General features: G+C 44.4%; 1 protein-coding gene across 1 annotated transcript in view; it reads right to left on the bottom strand.

Moving 5' to 3' along the window:
• LOC138676489 (proprotein convertase subtilisin/kexin type 5-like) overlaps nt 1–21,646 on the bottom strand; it is a 349,710-nt gene that overhangs the window by 54,874 nt on the left and 273,190 nt on the right. The window contains exon 11 of the mRNA XM_069765826.1: nt 16,060–16,305. Within this exon, the coding sequence (XP_069621927.1) occupies nt 16,060–16,305 (246 nt within the window). The remainder of the gene's footprint in view (nt 1–16,059; nt 16,306–21,646) is intronic.

Here is a 21,646-nt window from a genome sequence, read left to right as displayed (position 1 = left end):
TGAATCAAACGGTCAACAAGAGTTGATTGTTTGGTTGCTAATATTTGTTCCAAGTTCTCATGTGGCATAATATTTTGCAATTTGCCTTTATAGCGAGGATCAAGGAGGCAGGCCAACCAGTAATCGTCATCGGTCATAATTTTAATAATGCGTGTGTCCCTTTTGAGGATACGTAAGGCATAATCCGCCATGTGGGCCAAAGTTCCAGTTGTCAAATCTGCGGTTGTGCTGGGTTGAGGGGTAGTTTCAGGCAAATCTACGTTACTTGTGTCCCTTGCTTCAGAATCCGGCCTTGCCACGCCACCAATTTCCGGTGACCCCGGAGAAGCTTCCTCATTAAAAAAATACTCATCACCATCATCCTTCTCGTCCTCCTCCTCCTGTTCGCCCGCTACCTCGTCCTGTACACTGCCCTGACCAGACAATGGCTGACTGTCATCAAGGCTTTCCTCTTCCTCTGCTGCAGACGCCTGCTCCTTTATGTGCGTCAAACTTTGAATCAGCAGACGCATTAGGGGGATGCTCATGCTTATTATGGCGTTGTCTGCACTTACCAGCCGTGTGCATTTCTCAAAACACTGAAGGACTTGACACATGTCTTGTACCTTCGACCACTGCACACCTGACAACTCAATGTCTGCCATCCTACTGCCTGCCCGTGTATGTGTATCCTCCCACAAATACATAACAGCCCGCCTCTGTTCGCACAGTCTCTGAAGCATGTGCAGTGTTGAGTTCCACCTTGTTGCAACGTCGATGATTAGGCGATGCTGGGGAAGGTTCAAAGACCGATGATAGGTCTGCATACGGCTGGAGTGTACGGGCGAACGGCGGATATGCGAGCAAAGTCCGCGCACTTTGAGGAGCAGGTCTGATAACCCTGGATAACTTTTCAGGAAGCACTGCACCACCAGGTTTAAGGTGTGAGCCAGGCAAGGAATGTGTTTCAGTTGGGAAAGGGCGATGGCAGCCATGAAATTCCTTCCGTTATCACTCACTACCTTGCCTGCCTCAAGAACTACAGTGCCCAGCCACGACTGCGTTTCTTTCTGCAAGAACTCGGACAGAACTTCCGCGGTGTTTCTGTTGTCGCCCAAACACTTCATAGCCAATACAGCCTGCTGACACTTGCCAGTAGCTGCCCCATAATGGGACACCTGGTGTGCAACAGTGGCAGCTGCGGATGGAGTGGTTGTGCGACTGCGGTCTGTGGACGAGCTCTCGCTTCTGCAGGAGGACGAGGAGGAGGAGGAGGGGGGGCGAACGGCTACAGCCAACTGTTTCCTACACCGTGGGCTAGGCAGAACTGTCCCAATATTGCTGTCCCCTGTGGACCCTGCATCCACCACATCCACCCAGTGTGCCGTGATGGGACACGTAACGTCCCTGGCCATGCCTACTGGTCCATGCATCTGTTGTCAGGTGCACCTTTGTACTCACAGATTGCCTGAGTGCATGGACGATGCGCTCTTTAACATGCTGGTTGAGGGCTGGGATGGCTTTTCTCGAAAAGAAGTGTCGACTGGGTAGCTCGTAGCGTGGTTCAGCGTAGTCCATCAGGGCTTTGAAAGCTTCGCTTTCAACTAACTGGTAAGGCATCATCTCTAACGAGATTAGTCTAGCTATGTGGGCATTAAAACCCTGTGTACGCGGATGCGAGGATGAGTACTTCCTTTTTCTAACGAGAGTCTCATGTAGGGTGAGCTGGACTGGAGAGCTGGAGATCGTGGAACTAACGGGGGTGCCGGTGGACATGGCAGACTGAGAGACGGTTGGAGACGGTATTCTTTCCGGTGCCCTAGATGCAGTGTTTCCTTCTACGAAACTGGTGATTCCCTGACCCTGACTGCTTTGGCCTGGCAACAAAACCTGCACAGATACTGCAGGTGGTGCGGAAAATGGTGGCCTTACAGTGACGGAAGGGATGTAGCGTTGCTGACTAGCTTCATTGGCCGAGGGTGCTACAACCTTAAGGGACGTTTGGTAGTTAGTCCAGGCTTGCAAATGCATGGTGGTTAAATGTCTATGCATGCAACTTGTATTTAGACTTTTCAGATTCTGACCTCTGCTTAAGGTAGTTGAACATTTTTGACAGATGACTTTGCGCTGATCAATTGGATGTTGTTTAAAAAAATGCCAGACTGCACTCTTTCTAGCATCGGATACCTTTTCAGGCATTGCAGACTGAGCTTCTTTAACCAGATGTTCACGCTGTCCTCCAACTGGTTTTGGCTTTGCCACGAGTTTTGGGCCAGATACGGGCCCGGCAGATGGAACCTGTTGCGATGTAGATGCCTGCTGCGGCCCCTCCTCCTCTGCTTCAGAACTACTGCCGCCTGCACCCTGTTCCCCCAATGACTGCCAATCGGGGTCAACAACTGGGTCATCTATGACCTCCTCTTCTATCTCATGTGCAACTTCGTCTGTGTTACCGTGTAATCCGGTGGTATAGCGTTTGTGACGGGGCACCATAGTATCATCAGGGTCTGATTCTGGATCAGTACACTGCGAGGGCAATGTGGTGGTCTGAGTCAAAGGAACAGCAGAGTAATCTGGCTGTGGCTGTGCATCTGTGCACTCCATGTCCGAGTCAACTTGTAATGGGCATGGCCTGTTAACTGTTTCACTTTCTAACCCAGGAACGGTATGTGTAAAGAGCTCCATGGAGTAACCCATTGTGTCGCCTGACGCATCCTTCTCTGTTGTTGTTTTTGCTGAACAGGACAATGGAGCGACTTGTCCCTGAGCGTGAACATCCACTAACGACGCGCTGCTTTTACATTTACCAGTTTCAGAAGAGGAGGCAAAAGAGCTAGAGGCTGAGTCAGCAAGGAAAGCCAAAACTTGCTCTTGCTGCTTCGGCTTTAAAAGCGGTTTGCCTACTCCCAGAAAAGGGAGCGTTCGAGGCCTTGTGTAGCCTATGATGAACCTGGCTCCACAGCTCGAGACTTAGGTGCTATATTGTTTTTCCCACAACCACCTGATCCTCCACCACCACTACCATCAATACCAGCTGGCAATGAACGCCCACGGCCACGACCTCTTCCACCAGACTTCTTCATTGTTTTAAAAACGTAACCAAAGTAATGGTATTTGTTACTGTAAAACAACTTACAAGGTGAACTCAAACTTCTGTAGGATTTAGATATCCCTTTATAGGTGGGTGAGACTGCAAGGAAAATCAGGCACAATGTTACACACTCGGTTTTCTGTGGCACAAAATGAGACAGATGCCACACACGCAGGACTGGCACTGAAGCACAAATGCCAATATTAATCTCCCACTATTTATTTTTTTTCAGGGAGAATTTAAAAACCAAAATAAAAAAAAACAGACACTAGGCTTTCTGTGGCCATCAATTTGAGAGAGATGGCACACACGACTGGCACTGAAGCACAAATGCCAATATTAATCTCCGACTATTTTTTTTGTTTTCAGGGAGAATTTAAAAACCAAAATAAAAAAAAAAAAACAGACAGTAGGCTTTGTGTGGCCCACAATTTGAGAGAGATGGCACACACGACTGGCACAGAAGCACAAATGCCAATATTAATCTCCCACTATTTATTTTTTTTCAGGGAGAATTTAAACCCCCCCCCCAAAAAACAGACACTAGGCTTTCTGTGGCCCACAATTTGAGAGAGATGGCACACACGACTTGCACTGAAGCACAAATGCCAATATTAATCTCCCACTATTTATTTTTTTTCAGGGAGAATTTAAAAACCAAAATAAAAAAAAAACTGACACTAGGCTTTCTGTGGCCCACAATTTGAGAGAGATGGCACACACGACTGGCACTCAAGCACAAATGCCAATATTAATCTCCCATTTTTTTTAACCCCTTCATGACCCAGCCTATTTTGACCTTAAAGACCTTGCCGTTTTTTGCAATTCTGACCAGTGTCCCTTTATGAGGTAATAACTCAGGAACGCTTCAATGGATCCTAGCGGTTCTGAGATTGTTTTTTCATGACATATTGGGCTTCATGTTAGTGGTAAATTTAGGTCAATAAATTCTGCGTTTATTTGTGATAAAAACAGAAATTTGGCGAAAATTTTGAAAATTTCGCAATTTTCACACTTTGAAATTTTATTCTGTTAAACCAGAGAGTTATGTGACACAAAATAGTTAATAAATAACATTTCCCACACATCTACTTTACATCAGCACAATTTTGGAAACAAAATTTTTTTTGCTAGGAAGTTATAAGGGTTAAAATTTGACCAGCGATTTCTCATTTTTACAACGAAATTTACAAAACCATTTTTTTTAGGGACCACCTCACATTTGAAGTCAGTTTGAGGGGTCTATATGGCTGAAAATACCCAAAAGTGACACCATTCTAAAAACTGCACCCCTCAAGGTGCACAAAACCACATTCAAGAAGTTTATTAACCCTTCAGGTGCTTCACAGCAGCAGAAGCAACATGGAAGGAAAAAATTAACATTTAACTTTTTAGTCACAAAAATGATTTTTCAGCAACAATTTTTTTATTTTCCCAATGGTAAAAGGAGAAACTGAACAACGAAAGTTGTTGTCCAATTTGTCCTGAGTATGCTGATACCTCATATGTGGGGGTAAACCACTGTTTGGGCGCACGGTAGGGCTTGGAAGGGAAGGAGCGCCATTTGACTTTTTGAATGAAAAATTGGCTGCACTCTTTAGCGGACACCATGTCACGTTTGGAGAGCCCCCGTGTGCCTAAAAATTGGAGCTCCCCCACAAGTGACCCCATTTTGGAAACTAGACGCCCCAAGGAACTTATCTAGATGCATAGTGAGCCCTTTAAACCCCCAGGTGCTTCACAAATTGATCTGTAAAAATGAAAAAGTACTTTTTTTTCACAAAAAAATTATTTTCGCCTCAATTTTTTCATTTTCAGATGGACAACAGGATAAAATGGATCCTAAAATTTGTTGGGCAATTTCTCCTGAGTACACCTATACCTCACATGTGGGGGTAAACCACTGTTTGGGCACATGGTAAGGCTCGGAGGGGAAGGAGCGCCATTTGACTTTTTGAATGAAAAATTATCTCCATCGTTAGCGGACACCATGTCGCGTTTGGAGAGACCCTGTGTGCCTAAACATTGGAGCTCCCCCACAAGTGACCCCATTTTGGAAACTGGACCCCCCAAGGAACTTATCTAGATGCCTAGTGAGCACTTTAAACCCTCAGGTGCTTCACAAATTGATCCGTAAAAATGAAAAAGTACTTTTTTTTCACAAAAAATTTCTTTTCGCCTCAATTTTTTTATTTTCACATGGGCAATAGGATAAAATGGATCCTAAAATTTGTTGAGCAATTTCTCCCGAGTACGCCGATACCTCATATGTGGGGGTAAACCACTGTTTGGGCACACGGCAGGGCTCGGAAGGGAAGGCGCGCCTTTTGACTTTTTGAATGGAAAATTAGCTCCAATTGTTAGCGGACACCATGTCGCATTTGGAGAGCCCCTGTGTGCCTATGCATTGAAGCTCCCCCACAAGTGACCCCATTTTGGAAACTAGACCCCCCAAGGAACTTATCTAGATGCATACTGAGCACTTTGAACCCCCAGGTGCTTCACAGAAGTTTATAATGCAGAGCCATGAAAATAAAAAGTAATTTTTCTTTTCTCAAAAATGATTTTTTAGCCTGGAATTTCCTATTTTGCCAATAGTAATAGGAGAAATTGGACCACAAAGGTTGTTGTCCAGTTTGTCCTGAGTACGCAGATACCCCATATGTGGGGGTAAACCACTGTTTGGGCGCACGGCAGGGCTCAGAAGGGAAGGCACGCCATTTGGCTTTTTAAATGGAAATTTAGCTCCAATCATTAGCGGACACCATGTCGCGTTTGGAGACCCCCTATGTGCCTAAACATTAGAGATCCCCCACAAATGACCCCATTTTGGATACTAGACCCCCAAATGAACTAATCTAGATGTGTGGTGAGCACTTTGAACCCTCAAGTGCTTCACAGAAGTTTATAACGCAGAGCCATGAAAATAAAAAAAAAAAATTCTTTTCTCAAAAATGATTTTTTAGCCCGCAATTTTTTATTTTCCCAAGGGTAACAGGAGAAATTTGACCCCAAAAGTTGTTGTCCAGTTTCTCCTGAGTACGCTGATACCCCATATGTGGGGGTAAACCACTGTTTAGGCACATGCTGGGGCTCGGAAGTGAAGTAGTGACGTTTTGAAATGCAGACTTTGATGGAATGCTCTGCAGGCGTCACGTTGCGTTTGCAGAGCCCCTGATGTGGCTAAACAGTAGAAACCCCCCACAAGTGACCCCATTTTGGAAACTAGACCCCGAAAGGAACTTATCTAGATGTGAGGTGAGCACTTTGAACCCCCAAGTGCTTCACAGAAGTTCATAACACAGAGCAGTGAAAATAATAAATACGTTTTCTTTCCTCAAAAATAATTTTTTAGCCCAGAATTTTTTAATTTTCCCAAGGGTAACAGGAGAAATTTGACCCCAATATTTGTTGTCCAGTTTCTCCTGAGTACGGTGATACCCCACATGTGGGGGTAAACTACTATTTGGGCACTTGCCAGGGCTCGGAAGTGAAGTAATGACGTTTTGAAATACAGACTTTGATGGAATGCTCTACGGGCATCACGTTGCGTTTGCAGAGCCCCTGATGTGACTAAACAGTAGAAACCCCCCACAAGTCACCCCATTTCGGAAACTAGACCCAGAAATGAAATTATCTAGATATGTGGTGAGCACTTTCAACCCCCAAGTGCTTCACAGAAGTTCATAACACAGAGCCGTGAAAATAATAAATACGTTTTCTCTCCTCAAAAATAATTTTTTAGCCCAGAATTTTTTATTTTCCCAAGGGTTACAGGAGAAATTGGACCACAAAAGTTGTTGTCCAGTTTCTCCTGAGTACGCCAATACCCCTTGTGTGGGGGTAAACCACTGTTTGGGCACACGTCTGGACTCAGAAGGGAAGTAGTGACTTTTGAAATGCAGACTTTGATGGAATGGTCTGCGGGCGTCACGTTGCGTTTGCAGAGCCCCTGGTGTGCCTAAACAGTAGAAACCCCCCACAAGTGACCCCATTTTGGAAACTAGACCCCCAAAGGAACTTATCTGGATATGTGGTGAGCACTTTCAACCCCCAAGTGCTTTACAGAAGCTTATAACGCAGAGCCGTGAAAATAATATATACGTTTTCTTTCCTCAAAAATAATTTTTTAGCCCAGAATTTTTTATTTTCCCAAGGGTTACAGGAGAAATTGTAGCCCAAAAGTTGTTGTCCAGTTTCTCCTGAGTACGCCGATACCCCATGTGTGGGGGTAAACCACTGTTTGGGCGCACGTCGGGGCTTAGAAGGGAAGTAGTGACTTTTGAAATGCAGACTTTGATGGAATTGCCTGCGGACGTCACGTTGCGTTTGCAGAGCCCCTGGTGTGCCTAAACAGTAGAAACCCCCCACAAGTGACCCCATTTTGGAAACTAGACCCCCCAAGGAACTTATCTAGATATGTGCTGAGCACTTTGAACCCCCAAGTGCTTCACAGACGTTTACAACGCAGAGCCGTGAAAATAAAAAATCATTTTTCTTTCCTCAAAAATTATGTTTTAGCAAGCAATTTTTTATTTTCTCAAGGGTAACAGGAGAAATTGGACCCCAGTAATTGTTGCGCAGTTTGTCCTGAGTATGCTGGTACCCCATATGTGGGGGTAAACCACTGTTTGGGCACACGTCGGGGCTCGGAAGTGAGGGAGCACCATTTGACTTTTTGAATACAAGATTGGCTGGAATCAATGGTGGCGCCATGTTGCGTTTGGAGACCCCCTGATGTGCCTAAACAGTGGAAACCCCTCAATTCTAACTCCAACACACCCCTAAACCTTATCCCAACTGTAGCCGTAACCCTAATCACAACCCTAACCCCAACACACCCCTAACCACAACCCTAATTCCAACCCAACCCTAAGGCTATGTGCCAACGTTGCGGATTCGTATGAGATTTTTCAGCACCATTTTTGAAAAATGCGCGGGTAAAAGGCACTGCGTTTTACCTGCGGATTTACCGCGGATTGCCAGTGTTTTTTGTGCGGATTTCACCTGTGGATTCCTATTGAGGAACAGGTGTAAAACGCTGCGGAATCCGCACAAAGAATTGACATGCTGCGGAAAATACAACACAGCGTTTCCGCGCGGTATTTTCCGCACCATGGGCACAGCGGATTTGGTTTTCCATATGTTTACATGGTACTGTAAACCTGATGGAACACTGCTGCGAATCCACAGCGGCCAATCCGCTGTGAATCCTCAGCCAAATCCGCACCGTGTGCACATAGCCTAATTCTAAAGGTATGTGCACACGCTGCGGAAAACGCTGCGGATCCGCAGCAGTTTCCCATGAGTTTACAGTTCAATGTAAACCTATGGGAAACAAAAATCGCTGTACACATGCTGCAGAAAAACAGCACGGAAACGCAGCGGTTTACATTCTGCAGCATGTCACTTCTTTCTGCGGATTCCGCAGCGGTTTTACAACTGCTCCAATAGAAAATCGCAGTTGTAAAACCGCAGTGAAATGCGCAGAAAAACCGCGGTAAATCCACAGCGGTTTAGCACTGCGGATTTATCAAATCCTCTGCGGAAAAATCCGCAGAGGACCAGAATACGTGTGCATATCCCGAACCCTAACCCTACCCCTAACCCTAACCCTAGCCCTAACCCTACCCCTAACCCTACCCCTAACCCTACCCCTAACCCTACCCCTAACCCTAACCCTACCCCTAACCCTACCCCTAACCCTACCCCTAGTTCTAACTCCAACCTTAGTGAAAAAAAAAAATTCTTTATTTTTTTTATTGTCCCTACCTATGGGGGTGACAAAGGGGGGGGGGGGGTCATTTACTATTTTTTTATTTTGATCACTGAGATAGGTTATATCTCAGTGATCAAAATTCACTCTGGAACGAATCTGCCGGCCGGCAGATTCGGCGGGCGCACTGCACATGCGCCCGCCATTTTGGAAGATGGCGGCGCCCAGGAAAGAAGACGGACACCGGCAGGCTCGGTAAGTATAAGGGGGGGGGAGATCAGGGCACGGGGGGGCGTCGGAGCACGGGGGGGGCGTCGGAGCACGGGGGGGCGTCGGAGCACGGATGAGGATTGGTGTGAGTGCGGGTGGATTGGAGCACGGGGTGGGGGATCGCTGTGCAGGGGGGGTGATCGGAGCATGGGGGGGGATCGCTGTGCGGGGGGGTGATCGGAGTGCGGGGGGGTTGACTGGAGCACGGGGGGAGCGGACAGGAGGACGGGGGAGCGGAGCACAGGACCGAGGGGAGCGCTGCACAGATTGGGGGGCTGGGGGGGCGATCGGTGGGGTGGGGTGGGGGCACATTAGTATTTGCAGCCATGGTCGATGATATTGCAGCATCGGCCATGGCTGGATTGTAATATTTCACCAGTTTTTTAGGTGAAATATTACAAATCGCTCTGATTGGCAGTTTCACTTTCAACAGCCAATCAGAGCGATCGTAGCCACGGGGGGGTGAAGCCACCCCCCCTGGGCTAAACTACCACTCCCCCTGTCCCTGCAGATCGGGTGAAATGGGAGTTAACCCTTTCACCCGACCTGCAGGGACGCGATCATCCTGTGACACAGCATATGCGTCACAGGTCGGATTGGCACCGACTTTCATGACGCATACGCTGTGTCACAGGTCGGGAAGGGGTTAAAGGGAGAATTAAAAACCAAAAAAAAAAACAGTATTGCAGACACTAGGCTTTCTGTGGCCAACAATTTGAGAGAGATGCCACACACGCAGGACTGTCACTCGAGCAAAAATGCCAATATTAATCTCCCATATTTTTTTTTAAGGGAGAATTAAACCCCCCCCCCAAAAAAAAAAAACAGTATTGCAGACACTAGGCTTTCTGTGGCCCACAATTTGAGAGAGATGCCACACACGCAGGACTGTCACTCAAGCACAAATGCCAATCTTAATCTCCCACTTTTTTTTGCTTCTGGGAGAATTGTCAAGAAATCAGGCCCAGTATTACACACTAGGCTTTCTGTGCCCCAAAATTGGAGAGAGATAGCACACACAGGACTGGCACTCTAGCAGAAATGCCAATCTTAATCTCCCACTACTTTTTTTGTTAGGGAGAATTGCCAAGAAATCAGGGCCAGTATTACACACTAGGCTTTCTGTGCCGCAAAATTGGAGAGAGATGACACACACAGGACTGGCACTCTAGCAGAAATGCCAATCTTAATCTCCCACTACTTTTTTTTGTTAGGGAGAATTGCCAAGAAATCAGGGCCAGTATTACACACTAGGCTTTCTGTTCCCCAAAATTGGAGAGAGATGGCACACACAGGACTGGCACTCTAGCAGAAATGCCAATCTTAATCTCCCACTACTTTTTTTGTTAGGGAGAATTGTCAAGAAATCAGGCCCAGTATTACACACTAGGCTTTCTGTGCCCCAAAATTGGAGAGAGATGGCACACACAGGACTGGCACTCTAGCAGAAATGCCAATCTTAATCTCCCACTACTTTTTTTTGTTAGGGAGAATTGCCAAGAAATCAGGGCCAGTATTACACACTAGGCTTTCTGTGCCCCAAAATTGGAGAGAGATAGCACACAAGGACTGGCACTCTAGCAGAAATGCCAATCCTAATCTCCCACTACTTTTTTTTGTTAGGGAGAATTGCCAAGAAATCAGGGCCAGTATTACACACTTGGCTTTCTGTGCCCCAAAATTGGAGAGAGATGGCACACACAGGACTGGCACTCTAGCAGAAATGCCAATCTTAATCTCCCACTATTTTTTTTTTAGGGAGAATTAAAAAAAAAAAAAAAAAGGATTATAGACACTAGGCTTTCTGTGCCCCACAATTGGAGAGAGATGGCACACACGACTGGCACTCAAGCACAAATGCCAAGATTAATCTCCCACTATTTTTTTGTTTTCAGGGAGAATTTAAAAACCAAAATAAAAAAAAAACAGACACTAGGCTTTCTGTGGCCCACAATTTGAGAGAGATGGCACACACGACTGGCACAGAAGCACAAATGCCAATATTAATCTCCCACTATTTATTTTTTTTTAGGGAGAATTTAACCCCCCCCCCAAAAAAAAAAAAAAAAAAACAGACACTAGGCTTTCTGTGGCCCACAATTTGAGAGAGATGGCACACACGACTGGCACTCAAGCACAAATGCCAATATTAATCTCCCACTATTTTTTTTTGTTTTCAGGGAGAATTTAAAAACCAAAATAAAAAAAAAACAGACACTAGGCTTTCTGTGGCCCACAATTTGAGAGAGATGGCACACACGACTGGCACAGAAGCACAAATGCCAATATTAATCTCCCACTATTTATTTTTTTTTAGGGAGAATTTAAACCCCTACCCAAAAAAAACAGACACTAGGCTTTCTGTGGCCCACAATTTGAGAGAGATGGCGCACACGACTGGCACTCAAGCACAAATGCCAATATTAATCTCCCACTATTTATTTTTTTTCAGGGAGAATTTAAAAACCCCCCCCAAAAAAAACAGACACTAGGCTTTCTGTGGCCCACAATTTGAGAGAGATGGCACACACGACTGGCACAGAAGCACAAATGCCAATATTAATCTCCCACTATTTATTTTTTTTCAGGGAGAATTTAAACCCCCCCCAAAAAAAACAGTTTTGCAGGACTGTCACTCGAGCAAAAATGCCAATATTAATCTCCCATATTTTTTTTTTAAGGGAGATTTAAACCCCCCACAAAAAAACAGTATTGCAGACACTAGGCTTTCCGTGGCCCACAATTTGAGAGCGATGCGACACACGCAGGACTGTCACTCAAGCACAAATGCCAATCTTAATCTCCCACTTTTGTTTTGCTTCTGGGAGAATTGTCAAGAAATCAGGCCCAGTATTACACACTAGGCTTTCTGTGCCCCAATATTGGAGAGAGATGGCACACACAGGACTGGCACTCTAGCAGAAATGCCAATCTTAATCTCCCACTACTTTTTTTTGTTAGGGAGAATTGCCAAGAAATCAGGGCCAGTATTACACACTAGGCTTTCTGTGCCCCAAAATTGGAGAGAGATGGCACACACAGGACTGGCACTCTAGCAGAAATGCCAATATTAATCTCCCACTACTTTTTTTGTTAGGGAGAATTGCCAAGAAATCAGGGCCAGTATTACACACTAGGCTTTCTGTGCCCCAAAATTGGAGAGAGATGGCACACACGACTGGCACAGAAACACAAATGCCAATATTAACCCCTATCTGACCTTGGACGGGATAGTACGTCCAAGGTCAGATCCCCTGCTTTGTTCCATGCTCCGCGGTGAGCCCGCATCAAAGCCGGGACATGTCAGCTGTTTTGAACAGCTGACATGTGCCCGTAATAGGCGCGGGCAGAATCGCGATCTGCCCGCACCTATTAACTAGTTAAATGCCGCTGTCAAACGCAGACAGCGGCATTTAACTACCGCATCCGGCCGGGCGGCCGGAAATGACGTCATCGCCGACCCCCGTCACATGATCGGGGGTCGGCGATCCGTCTCCAGTCTCCATTGTAACCATAGAGGTCCTTGAGACCTCTATGGTTACTGAACGCCGGTGGCTGTGAGCGCCCCCCTGTGGTCGGCGCTCACAGCACACCTGCATTTCTGCTACATAGCAGTGATCAGCAGATCGCTGCTATGTAGCAGAGCCGATCGTGCTGTGCCTGCTTCTAGCCTCCCAAGGAGGCTATTGAAGCATGGCAAAAGTAAAAAAAAAAAGTTGAAAAAAATGTTAAAAAAATAAAAAAATATAAAAGTTTAAATCACCCCCCTTTCGCCCCAATCAAAATAAATCAATAAAAAAAATATAAAATCTACACATATTTGGTATCGCCGCGCTCAGAATCGCCCGATCTATCAACTAAAAAAAAGCATTAACCTGATCGCTAAACGGCGTAGCGGGAAAAAATTCAAAACGCCAGAATTACGTTTTTTTGGTCACCGCGACATTGCATTAAAATGCAATAATGGGCGATCAAAAGAATTTATGTGCACCGAAATGCTATCATTAAAAACGTCATCTCGGCACACAAAAAATAAGCCTTCAACCGACCCCAGATCACGAAAAATGGAGACGCTACGGGTATCGGAAAATGGCGCAATTTTATTTTTTTTTTTTAGCAAAGTTTGGAATTTTTTTTCACCACTTAGATAAAAAATAACCTAGTCATGTTAGGTGTCTATGAACTCGTACTGACCTGGAGAATCATAATGGCAGGTCAGTTTTAGCATTTAGTGAACCTAGCAAAGAAGCCAAACAAAAAACAAGTGTGGGATTGCACTTTTTTTGCAATTTCACCGCACTTGGAATTTTTTTCCCGTTTTCTAGTACACGACATGCTAAAACCAATGATGTCGTTCAAAAGTACAACTCGTCCCGCAAAAAATAAGCCCTCACATGGCCAAATTGACGGAAAAATAAAAAAGTTATGGCTCTGGGAAGGAGGGGAGTGAAAAACGAACACGGAAAAACAAAAAATCCCAAGGTCATGAAGGGGTTAATCTCCCACTATTTATTTTTTTTAGGGAGAATTTAACCCCCCCCCCCAAAAAAAAAAAAAAAAAAAAAAAACAGACACTAGGCTTTCTGTGGCCCACAATTTGAGAGAGATGGCACACACGACTGGCACTCAAGCACAAATGCCAATATTAATCTCCCACTAATTTTTTTGTTTTCAGGGAGAATTTAAAAACCAAAATTAAAAAAAAAACAGACACTAGGCTTTCTGTGGCTCACAATTTGAGAGAGATGGCACACACGACTGGCACAGAAGCACAAATGCCAATATTAATCTCCCACTATTTATTTTTTTTCAGGGAGAATTTAAACCCCCCCCCCAAAAAAAAAAAAAAACAGACACTAGGCTTTCTGTGGCCCACAATTTGAGAGAGATGGCACACATGACTTGCACTGAAGCACAAATGCCAATATTAATCTCCCACTATTTATTTTTTTCAGGGAGAATTAAAAAAACCCAAAAAAAACAGGGACTGTCCTACAATTACTATCTCCCTGCAGTAATCTCAGCCAGGTATGGCAGGCAGCAATAACAAGGAGTGGACTGCTGCACAAATTAAATCAAAAGTGTGGACAAACAAACAAGATAGCTGTGCAGAAAGGAAGGAACAACAGGATTTGTGCTTTGAAAAAAGCAGTTGGTTTGCACAGCGGCGTACACACAGCAATGCAGCTATCAGGGAGCCTTCTAGGGCAGCCCAATGAGCTACAGCGCTGAGGAAAAAAAATGTAGCTTCCACTGTCCCTGCAAACAAAATGTGGTGTTGGACAGTGGAAATCGCTACAGCACATGCGGTTTGGGGGTTAATGGACCCTGCCTAACGCTATCCCTGCTTCTGACGAAGCGGCAGCAACCTCTCCCTAAGCTCAGATCAGCAGCAGTAAGATGGCGGTCGGCGGGAACGCCCCTTTATAGCCCCTGTGACGCCGCAGATAGCAAGCCAATCACTGCAATGCCCTTCTGTAAGATGGTGGGGACCAGGACCTATGTCATCACGCTGCCCACACTCTGCGTCCACCTTCATTGGCTGAGAAATGGCGCTTTTTGCGTCATTGAAACACGACTTTGGCGCGAAAGTCGCGTGCCGCATGGCCGACCCCACACAGGTATCGGGTCGGGTTTCATGAAACCCGATTGTGCCAAAAGTCGGCGACTTTTGAAAATGAACGATCCATTTCACTCAACCCTACTGAGAACCAGATCTGGGTATTTTGGCCAAAAGGTCTAACAGGGACATATCTCCTTCTTAAGGAATCAGCTTGGGAGCAGGAGATCCAAGAGTTGCTGTTGGTGGAGAAGGTTCAATATTGCCTGAAAGTTCTAGCTATGGTTGTACTTGTAGCAAGTCTTACAATCAGGATTATTGGATATGGGAATTCTTTTTTACGTTTCTGGTTGATGAATCTTTTGCAATTTGCAGGCACTGAAGGAGGAAACTGCCCTATGGCTAAGAGGAAAATTACATCAGGTCACAGTCACCTGAATACATTTGAATTGGGCTGTGATGTATTTCCTCATACAGCCTGTGACAAGAACCTGTATGCAGGAAGAAAACAGTAAAAATAAAACAGTTCCTCACCATTGCTACGTCCATTCTCAGGATCAGAGGGGATTACAGAGGTGACACCTCAATGATTATATTCTACACATCACTTTATGAAATGGGAAACCCTTGTTGTCTGAAAGTATTTGTATATTTACCATCTAGCATAGCCAGCTTCTAAATCTGATAAAACTGAACCTTTAATTTCTATGATAAAAAGACAATAAACAGACAAAAAATTATAAAGTGCTCAAAAATACCAGTGCATGTAATAAAATGGTACACTCTCACCCAATTGTTGTTTCCTAATTTTCCACCATTCATAAAGGATCAGGACAGGTGAAATCGAAGTAACGAGAGGAAAAAATATGGGGGGGGGGTCTTGGGGTCTGACTTCCCTGTTGTGTCCTCTGCAAAAAGACTCCCGCCCTGACAAGGGCAGTACCCAGGTATAGATCTACTACACGGTGCCCAGTAGATCTATACTTGGGTACTGCCCTTGTCAGGGTGGGAGTCTTTTTGCAGAGGGCACAACAGGGAAGTCAGACCCCAAGACCCCCCTCCCCCCCCATATTTTTTCCTCTCGTTACTTCGAGTTCACCTGTCCTGATCCTTTATGAATGGTGGAAAATCAGAAAACAACAATTGGGTGAGATTGTACCATTTTATTGCGTGCACTGGTATTTTTGAGCACTTTATAAATTTTTGTCTGTTTATTGTCTTTTTATCATAGAAATTAAAGGTTAAGTTTTATCAGATTTCGAAGCTGGCTACGCTAGATGGTGGATGTATGTACTAGTCAGAGTAATTTAGAGCAAACTGCTCAGATTTGAATTGCTGAGTATGCGTCATATTTGTATATTTACTAAAACTTACTCATAGCCAAACATTTAAATGTTAGCTGACATAGAAATCTAAGATTACATTATTATATCTAGTACTTACTATATAGGTAGTACGGTACCAAGCAGGTTACACAGTTTTCAGCTGAGCGACCATCACATGATTCACATGTCTGATCACAAGAACTACATGTGAATGAATCATCTTCAAGGAAAGTTTTCGGAGGACATTGTGCATCCCCTTGCACACCACACATTTCACTTTCCTGGTCCAGAATTAGTTGGCTTTGGCATTTTGTGCAGTCAGTTGGCTGTGGTCCAGAACATTTGGCACATGTTTTGTGACACTCTAAAAAAAAAATAAGCATGTTATAATAAAAATTATAAAAAAATAAGTTTTCTTAAAATGCAAGATAGTTCATCATTTATTAATTTAAACATTTAGAATCTTGAAACAAAAATGAAATGTGTTTTTGGAATTATTTTCTTTAGTAGACATCGTTTTTTTTTTACCATGTTCACTAAATGCTGACACTAACCAATTATTATTACTCTCCAGGTCATTACAAGTTTGTAGATACAAAACTTGTATAGGTTCTTTTTTCATTTAAGCAGTGAAAAAAAATCCAAAGATTGCAAAAAAAAAGCCACCATTTTCCGAGACCCGTAGGGTCTCTATTTTTTGTGATCTGGGGCCAGGTGAGGGCTTATTTTATGCATACCAAGCTGACATTTTTATTGACACCATTTTGGGATAGATACAATATAATATTATAATTCTTATGTTTTTATTTTTTTCTCGTTTACTTTTTATATATTGATAGATCAGGCGTTTCTGAATGCGTCAATACCAGATTTTTTTTAATTGTTTTATTTTGAATGGGGCAAAAGGGGGGTAATTTGAACTCTTATATTTTTTTCATTTTTTTATTTGTTTAAAAACATTTTTTTTTTCACATGCTCCAATAGTCTCCATAGGAAACTAGAAGCTGCAATCATCCGATCGAATGTGCTACACCCAGCAGGGTTGCGCAAAACGGCGGCACTCATGGCATTCCGGCAATTACAACCACAGGGGTTTCCTGTAGACCCCAGGTTGTCATGCCAACCCATTGGCGACCCGCAGTCATGTGACACGGGTGCCGATGGGCGGGATTAGTAACTCGCTTCCGGCATGGTCATGTTAAATGCTGTTGTTGGAGTTTGACAGCGGCATTTGAAATGTTAACAGCAGTGGGTGGATTGTAGCACTTTTTTGGCACTATATTGCCACAGAAACAGTTGAAGATTAAAAAAACATGTTTTTACGTCCAGTACTCCCACAGACTCGAGTGCAAAGTATATCTCTTTTTTTTTAGGACTACAACTCGTACAGACACAGCGGCAGAGTATAATTATTTTTTAGGCACGCACTGTTGCAGTGTACGCAGAAGATTTTTGGCACAGTACTCCCAGAGGTTTTTTGTTACAGTACACACAGAGGCTTTTGAGAACAGTACTTTCAAAAGCTTCTGGGCACAATACACGCAGAGGCTTTTGGGTACAGTACGAACAGAGATTTTTTGGTACACTACAAACAGAGGCTTTTTGGTGCATTTTGGTACAGTACAGAGGCTTTTTGACACAGTACAAACGGAGGCTTTTTTACACTACAGATTCGTTTTGGCACAGTACTCCCAGAGCTTCTTTGGTACAGTACAAAGGCTTTTTGGTACAGTCCTCCCATAGGCGTTTTGGTACAGTAGAAACAGAGGCTTTTTGGCACAGAACTCTCTTGGGCTTTTTGGTACAGTACAAACAAAGGTTTTTTGGTACAATACTCAGTACAAGCAGAGGTTTTTAGGCACAGTACTCCCAGAGGTTTTTTGGTCATGTACAAACAGAGGCTTTTGGCATGGTACACAGAGACTTCTTAGTACAGTACAAACAGAGGATTTTTAGCCCACAAATGGGCTGCATGCAAGAATTTTTTTAAAATACATTACTCACAAAAGATGGCTTAAGAATCAAAAATATTTTTGTGCACACTACTCATACGGACATGGCTGTAGAGTACAGGATTTTTGGAACAGTACTGCCACAGGTGGGGTAGCAGAGTACATACAGAGGCTTAAATGCCCAGTATTCCTACAAGCGGGAGAGCAGAGTACACACAAAGGTTTAAAAGCAAAGTATGACAACAGGCAGGGTTGCAGAGCACACTTAGAGGCTTAGAAGCACAGTAATTCTACAGGTGGAGTTGCTGAGTACACACAGAGGTTTAAAGGCACAGTCTAAGGGTGTGTTGAGGTCAACTCATGCCCTGCATCCCTTTCTAGGAAAACGGGTACATTTTAGTGTAACATGGTTTATTATGTGATGACATATGTGTAATGTATAGTTGTGTATTTTTATAAGACTAGGGACAGAGTTAGGAAACTATAGCACAAATGATAGATTTAGTTAGAGTAGTAAGAATGGTTAGAATCAGGTTTAGTACAGTGGAGGGCACTGTAGTTTAGGAAATTTCCGAATTGGGAGAGGTATGAGTAGGTAGTAGGTGTGACACATCCTAGTTTAGGGCAGTTAAAGAGTTGGATGGAGATCTGTAAGGTTGATCCAGAAGCAAGTTCAAAGAACGACCAACAGTTCAGGGCCATAAGCCTAAAAGTCACACGGATACGAGCAAATGGGAGCAGCATGAGAACGGTAGCAACTTGGTTCAGTGGGATATCCAGGAACGTCCGAGACCTACTGTCTGGAAAAGAGCCATCCTATATTTCGCCCTCAGAAGGGAAAATAGGTGGGGATCCCCAAGCAACAACTTGCCCGGGAAGTCAAGAAGCTGCGGCATTGGATGATACGTTTCAGGGACAAAGATTGCCAGTAGAGAAAGGGACAGCACAACAGAAAGGAACTGTGATCAGTGAGAAGTACTGTGTGGTATCTGTGACTGAACAGAATGTTTTGGGTACAGGTGATATGTTAAAAATGGACTCAGAGTCTGTCAGTCACTGTGTGGTGATATCTGGAAACGGGACTGTGCACCCCGAGGAAATCTCCAATCCAAAAGTGAGTGATATGCACTTTACACAAACCCCACGACAGACAGGATATTATCTTTTTTTTGCAGGGTGCCAGGGTGTGCCGGAAAAGCAGCACATTGCCATGACTACCACCTTGGCCACCTCACAACAGTACTCCCTCAGGCAGGGGTGCAGAGTACACACAGAGGTTTTTTAGCACAGTACTCTCACAGGCGAGGTTGCAGAGTACACACAGAGGCTTAAAGGCACAGTACTCCCATAGGCAGAGTTGCAGAGTACACACAGAGGTTTAAAGGCGCAGTACTCCCACAGTTGAGGTGCAGAGTACACACAGCAGCTTTTTGGCACAGTACTCAGACTCAGACATGTGCAGAATACACACAGTAGCTTTTTGACAGAGTGCCAAGTCTAATTCTGTCCCTCACAACAGCTGCATCCTGTCCCTACCCTAATCACAGCAGAATGGCGGCGACACTAGTGATTCAGCATTTATGTGATGGCTCCGGAAGTGCCCACAGCCTAAAAGCTTGATGATTGGCCACACTGCAGCCTTTCAACAAACCTTATTAGGCATTCGAGCCCAAACTGCAAACCAGACATTCTCTTAAAAGTCCGTGTTCAGGGTTTGGTATCAGACACTAGGTTTCTGATACAGCCCTCGAAATTTATGGGTTTGCTCATCCCTATATGAATATTTTTTCAAAGCACTGTAAATCCCACAATGCTCACATATATCTAAAATAACTTGCCATGATATGGGCCACTATGATTTTAACAATGTGGAAAACTGTAAAATATTTTAGTGAATCAGATGTTTCATTTTGCTCGTCAGAAAATAAGAAGAAAAGAGCAGATGAATCTGACTGCATGTATAGAAGCACAGTAAGAAAGTGACTGTATAGTCTATCTGGTTTAGATACAGCCTTAAAGATTTCATAGCCAATTGAGAACAATTACGGCACTCATAAAACAGTTGGTATATGGATAGAATAACACTGCATACAGTAAATCTACAAAAGAGGGCATTTTTTGTATTAAGCAGTGTTCACATGCAGTGACCATACTGCGGGCGAAACCCACAGTAGCAGCTGCAGTGTTTAAGTTGCTCCCCTGCATAATTACTTACCTTTGCAGAGAAACAGCTGATTCACCAGCAAGAATGGGTGGCTGATTGTTATAGTCCTACAGTTTTTCAGGTCAAACAGATATTTCTGTGTAAAATTAAGTCCACAGCAGTACAGGGCAACTCTTGAAAGTGAGCGGAGACTTAAGAGTAGAGCTGAGTGCTCCTGCAGACTATTTCCCTCCACCCGTACTTCCAGGCATAATCTGTATGATGTATTGAAAAGTTCTGATATAAAATCAAAAGAGCACTATTTTACTTTACAGTACCTGAATAATAGCACTATATGAATAGCATATGTAAAGTAAAATAGTCCAATACAGTGGCCAAAGTACGATTGTACATTGATGTTAGATTTAGGAATAAGTGATTCTGAACTGCAAAGTTTAAAGAAGCACTCCTCCCATGAAAGGTTTTATCCTCTTAATATATTTCAGTCATATTATATAGCACTGTGTACTGACAATTGCTCATTTTTCCTTTTTATCCAGTTAATTTGTCATGCTTCCTAGAGTGGACCCTCTGCATCATGATACTAAACCTCCCCTGAGTGAGCTGACCTAGTGAAACCGACCCCTATACAGGGATCATCAGGGCAGGCCCAGGGGGGTCAAAATACCACAACGGCTGGTACCAAGAGGACGGCTCGTAGGAGACAGAGGAAGCAATGAAGAACAGAAGACACTGAGGAGCAAGGAAAGAACCAGGAACAAACTGGAATGCAGGAACCAGAGGTGGGAGGCTGAGATGAAGGAACGGGTACCATAGAGCAGTGACCGAGGGGACAGGTCTGGATCCAAGGACCACTAGGGGCCCGAACGATGGCTGGCACTAATAAGAGAGTGAAAGTGAAGCTGGGTAAGAACTGCTCAGAGAGCACACTTGGAAGCACACTAGGATCTAAGATACAAGGAAACACTTATCTGAGCACCAGGACAGGCAACAGAGCAGGCACTAGTGTAATAATCAGGTACCTCCTCTAGCAGGAAGCAGCCTTATATACCCGGAACATACCACCAAGTCGGGAGGATGCTTCCGGGTCAGGACTTCCTGGTTGCATAAAGCGCAGGAGGAGCACGCGCCCGTGACCTAAGCTGCCCAGCTTGCATGGGCAGGCAGCGGGTTCCCCGGAGGGGCTGCACACCAGGAAGTGCCATAGAAATACAAAGTAACATAGTAACATAGTAACATAGTTAGCAAGGCCGAAAAAAGACATCTGTCCATCCAGTTCAGCCCACACTCCATCATAACAAATCCCCAGATCTACGTCCCTCTACAGAACCCAATAACCGCACGATACAATATTGTTCTGCTCCAGGAAGACATCCAGGCCTCTCTTGAACCCCTCGACTGAGTTCGCCATCACCACCTCCTCAGGCAAGCAATTCCAGATTCTCACTGCCCTAACAGTAAAGAATCCTCTTCTATGTTGGTGGAAAAACCTTCTCTCCTCCAGACGCAAAGAATGCCCCCTTGTGCCCGTCACCTTCCTTGGTATAAACAAATCCTCAGCGAGATATTTGTATTGTCCCCTGATATAC

This window comes from Ranitomeya imitator, chromosome 4 (genome assembly GCF_032444005.1).
Source record: "Ranitomeya imitator isolate aRanImi1 chromosome 4, aRanImi1.pri, whole genome shotgun sequence".
Taxonomy (NCBI): Eukaryota; Metazoa; Chordata; class Amphibia; order Anura; family Dendrobatidae; genus Ranitomeya; species Ranitomeya imitator.
Note: the sequence above shows the minus strand (reverse complement) of the source record. Positions and strands in the feature narration are given on the sequence as shown.